The sequence below is a fragment of the Vigna unguiculata genome, chromosome 11 (assembly GCF_037176805.1).
Source record: "Vigna unguiculata cultivar grain cowpea cultivar isolate G323 ecotype 2 chromosome 11, ASM3717680v1, whole genome shotgun sequence".
In the NCBI taxonomy this organism is placed as follows: Eukaryota; Viridiplantae; Streptophyta; class Magnoliopsida; order Fabales; family Fabaceae; genus Vigna; species Vigna unguiculata.
The window spans coordinates 33,706,626-33,711,498 of NC_140802.1; the positions used below are offsets into that span (position 1 = coordinate 33,706,626).

At 41.6% G+C, this 4,873-nt stretch overlaps 1 protein-coding gene across 1 annotated transcript; it reads right to left on the minus strand.

Moving 5' to 3' along the window:
• Positions 1-4,527, minus strand: LOC114168121 (uncharacterized). Its single transcript, XM_028052843.2, has 5 exons — positions 1,810-4,527; positions 1,671-1,716; positions 1,469-1,582; positions 1,288-1,358; positions 1-399 (listed from the first exon to the last, which is right to left on the minus strand). Exons 1-4 carry the CDS (start codon positions 4,264-4,266, stop codon positions 1,300-1,302), a joined length of 2,676 nt encoding a protein of 891 aa, XP_027908644.2. The 5' UTR covers positions 4,267-4,527; the 3' UTR covers positions 1-399; positions 1,288-1,299.
• Positions 4,528-4,873: the final 346 nt, after the last annotated feature.

Sequence of the window (4,873 nt, forward strand, 5' to 3'; positions counted from 1 at the left end):
TTTTCAAGAACAAGGAATTACATATTATCTTCGTATGGCACCAAGATCTTGAATCTGCTAGCACATAATTAAAAAACATGTTATCAATGGAAGTCAATGCTTGCGCAGCAGTAGTTAGCAATGTACACATGCTACGGAAAACTAACTACCTCCTAACTATCATCACATTCTACCAAATATTATACAAGAATTCGTGTCGAGAATGCCAACTAGAAGAAGGCCAAGCACAAGTAGAACAAGTTCAAACGAAAGGGAACAAAATATCCCATGCTGCATCACTAGGATCACCGCTGGCCCCTTCACAACATCTACAATCCGACAGTTAAACTAATAATCTAGAAGCTTCAAAAACCAAACTAGGCGGGCATCAAGACACTCTCTACTCTAAAAATCTGAGATCTGCAACGTAACAGAAAAAAAAAATGATAATGGGAAAATTAGTTAGCAAAGATCAATCCCAAAACTTCTATTATTAATGACTTCAACAGCATATTAAGAAAAATAAGCTTCAGGCACGGGTGTATGAATTCAAGAATGCATACAGTTTAACCCTTTAGAATGCATCATAAAAGATCATGCGGAGGAGAAGTGCACACACAAAAAACTGGAAATGTTACTGAAGCTATGCTATTTCCTTTTGGGGCTCAGAAGACAGGAGATATTATTTAAGTAGACATCCGAGGGCACTATTTTCCATGGTAAGCAATTTAATTCCAATTTTAAAAAGCAAGTTTGAGATTCGGAAAAAACCTTAAAGAATCTAATGTAAAGCTGGACCGGTCAAGGTTAAATCAAGCTCGTCATAGTGAAGAGTATCGAAAGTACACTAAGATGGTAACGAATAGAAAACAAGAAACAGCATTTTTCAGAACCAACTACATATTATAAAAACGGGTACAGCAAGGTTATCAAATTCAGATTCAAAATTACAATAATAGTTTAAAATATTATTCTGACACAAACTAACTGATTATGAACACCAACAGAAAGGTCACCAACTTCCATACAATAAAGACAGATATCCAAACTAATCACATGACTGAATCAAATGCAACACATACAAAGTGTACTCAACAACACATGTTATGACAAACAAACAATGATCATATTCATAGGCAACAAAATCATCGCTCATTTTCTTTAAGAAAACAGCTTGACTATACATACATCTCTCTTTAGAATGGAAAGGAAAAAGTGCAGACAAATATCACATAAGCAAATGATTACTGAACAATACGAAGCTAGAGAGCACAATGTAAGATAAAACATCAGAGGCTGTAACTCTACCAGACAGCATATTTAGGTTCCTTGTGACCCTGCATCAGATCCGGACGCTGAGGAACTGTCACTATCAGAATCTGCAACACCGCATACAAATGAGAAAGACAGAACATTTGATTTCCACAATCCAAAGCATGTATATGAACAAATAACATGTAAGATAGAAGCTAAATCATGATCAATATACCACTTGAAGAAGATCCAGAATCACTGCTGGAGCTACTTGAACTGCTTGACCTACTCCCGTTGTCAGCTTGATTTCCCCCTTGCACAGGCAATGATTGGGGAACATTCCTTTCATCTGTACACAAAAAGTCAATTGAGTTTAATTAAAAAACAGAGGAGATCAACAAATCCAAAAAGACCAAACCTGATTCTAAGAAGTTCACCTGTTTGTATTTCCTTTGGAATCTCTTCTATAGCTGGTGCCTGGCTCTGTAGAAAGAAAAAAAATAAAAAACAAACACTTAGAATAATTGCTCCCCAATGTAAGCAAGGGAATATAGAAGTAAAAATTGAATTCTTTACCTTTTGGATGGCATTCTGCTGCAAGGCTTCTGCTCGAGCTCGTGCAAGTTCAGCCTTCCTTTTATTTTTGCTCAAACTTTTCTTATAGTTGGTCACAAATCTATCAAGCTCCCAGAGAGTTTCAGCATCCACATTATCAATGTCTACTTCAATCTCATCATCATGTTGATCAAGTGCTAAATTTCTCTTCTTAATGATTTGTACAATAGCATCAAGCTTCTCTGAAGGTAAACTCTGAAGGTTAGTGCTTAGTTTTTGTTTTTCCTCAAATGTCATGTCTCTTTTGAAAGGATCTTTTGCCTTTGGTTTTTTTGGGGCTGGGGTTCTACTTGATGGAGTAAAGCTCATAGGTTTTGGAGTCTGTGTCATTGATTCTGATCTATCCAAAATCCTTCTCATATCAAGATGTGGTGGTGGTGTAAAAGCAGAAACCCTTCTTGACAAAGGTGAAGGAGCAGGGGGAGCAGCTCCGTAATCAAACCCACATCTCATCTCCCGATTATAATCTGACTCGATTATAGCCCATCTGTCTTCAAATATCTTTGCTAACTGCTCCGCCATTATATGAACATCTTGTCCCTTTGGATTATAAGTCATGGCATTATTAAAAGTGAGTCTCACATCCTCTGCAAATTCTTTTGGTGATTTGTACCAATTCTTGCTCAGCCTTGACTTTACAGTTCCCAAGTCCATTGGATGAGTGATGATGGTAAAATAATCATGCAAACCAAGACCCTCAACATCAACAGGAGCATTAAACACCCAACCATGTTTGTGTTTCATCAATTTTTCAAGCAGTGAACTACAGCTTTTGAAAAACTTAGATCCCATCCCAAAACCATGTCGCATTTCTCCCCCACCTTGTTTCTTCCAATTCAACTTTGACTTCTTGTTACTCTCTGCTGGGGGAAATTTATCTTTTGCAAGCAAGAACTCTGAGTTACGATAGAATTGGTTTGCTTTAGGTGTCCTCTTCTCCTTCTCAACAGTTTCACCAATTCCCTGACTGTTCTCCAACATTGACAAACTTAACTGGTGCAAAGGCCTAGAACTGGCAGGTTCCCTTGGAACACCAACAGATGCCACCTCTGAGTGAGCACGCTTTGCTCCACCCACATTATCCATCCCACTAGCAACCAGGACATTTGAGTTGCGATATCCGCCAACTTGTCTCTGCTTCACTTCAATCCTATTAACCAAACTTCTTACAACATCAAGCTCACTTTCAAGCTTCCACCGAATCTCCCGTATTTGCTGTTTTGATTTTGAGGACAAGCTTATCTTGATTCGATCCCTCTGTCGGGGCTCCACAACCCCATTTCCCAATGGAAGGCCTCGGGTGCTAGGAACTGCTTCCTGATGAGGGTTGGGGCTTAAAGGTCCATCACCCTCCTGCTCAACATTGAAGCTAGAAGGTTCATCACGCTGCCGGTTGTACGAGTCATCAGAGACCAGCACTAGTGGTGGTTGAACTGTATCCCCATCCCATCTTGAATTCACATGTGACCGCGGCGAAACCCCATCCACTAATCTTGAGTTCACTTGCAGCTGGGGTGAATTCCCATCCTCCATTCTTGAATTCACTTCTGGCTGAGGGGACTTTCTACCCTCCAATTTTGAACTCTCTTGCGGCTGAACCATGTTGACATCCTCTGACCTTGGACTCACTTGTAGCTGAGCTATATTCCCATCCTCTGATCTTGAACTCAATTGTTGTTGAGCCATATTCCCATCCAATGACACTCGTGGCTGAGCCGTGTTCCCATCTTCTAACCTTGAACCCATGTGTGGCAGAGCTGCACTCCCATCCTCTGATTTTGAACTCACTTGAGGCTGAGCCATATTCCCACCCTCTTGAGTTTGGGACATGTTCACATCCTCCAATCTTGAACTCGCTTGAGGCTGGGCCATATTCCCATCCTCCAACCTCAAAATCCCATTGGACAGAACCATATTCCCATCCTCCAATTGAGGCTGAGTTATATTTTCATCCTCGTTTCTTGAATTCCCTTCTGTCAGTGTCATATCCTGATCCTCCACTGGTGGTTGAACTGTATTCCCATTCTCCAGTCTTAAACTCACTTGCATCTGATCCTCCAATGGCTTCTGCCCCAAAGTCCCATCCTCTAATCTTGAACTCACTTGTGGCTGAGCAGTACCCTTCTCCACGGCAGACTGTTCAGGAGGCTGGACCACAACGTTCTCACTATTGCTCTTGGACGCACCGGACTCACCAACTTTGCTGGTCTGGACAGTTCTGTTATCGATACTATTGTCATTGGTAACGGTAGAAGTGGTTGTGGCGTTATTTTCGGTGGTGGAAGCAACTGTGTTTGGAGCGTTAGGGTCTTTCTTCTGACCTTTGAGCACTTTCCTCCTCGTGTAAACCTTCCTCTCCCCAAATCTCTGTTTCTCTTTGGCTTCATCATCCCCTCCAACCACTGGCCCCGAAGCCATAAATCCAAAACCCTAATCCTAACACCAATCCCAAATCCCCGAACTCCTAGGGTTTTACGCACCAACAAATCAAAAAATCACACAAAAAAAAAACCAAAAAACAACAAACCAAACCCTAGAAATTCCTAGGGCTTCCTTCCACCATAAAAATTCTCACGCCTCACTCAGAACCTCCTCAGAAACGAAGAATCAGAATCTTAAAAAACAAATCGTAGAGAAAAATCGGTAGTAGGGTTTCAAAGCTCGATTACCTTGTTTTCGATCAGATCTCGCACACATACATACACACGCTCGCGAACTCTCTCTTTCTCTGTTTCTCTCTCTAGAACGCTTCGTCTTTCTCTCTCTTTCTTGAAACGCTAGTCGTTTTATCGAATCGTCACAGGTGTACGACAACGGTGCGTTCGTGGGGAAGCGTGGACCAGGCTAAGCGTTTGGGATGCAACAAAGAGCCGTGCCCAGGAAGCATTATAACACCGAAACTTGTGGACGTGGACTCACTCGCACTCTCCAAACGTGATTTAAACGCACCAATGGGAAACAATGTGGTGTCAAGCGTGGACCTCACGTGGATGGGAGAGTGTCAGGGACTTTAATGGCGGGGAGT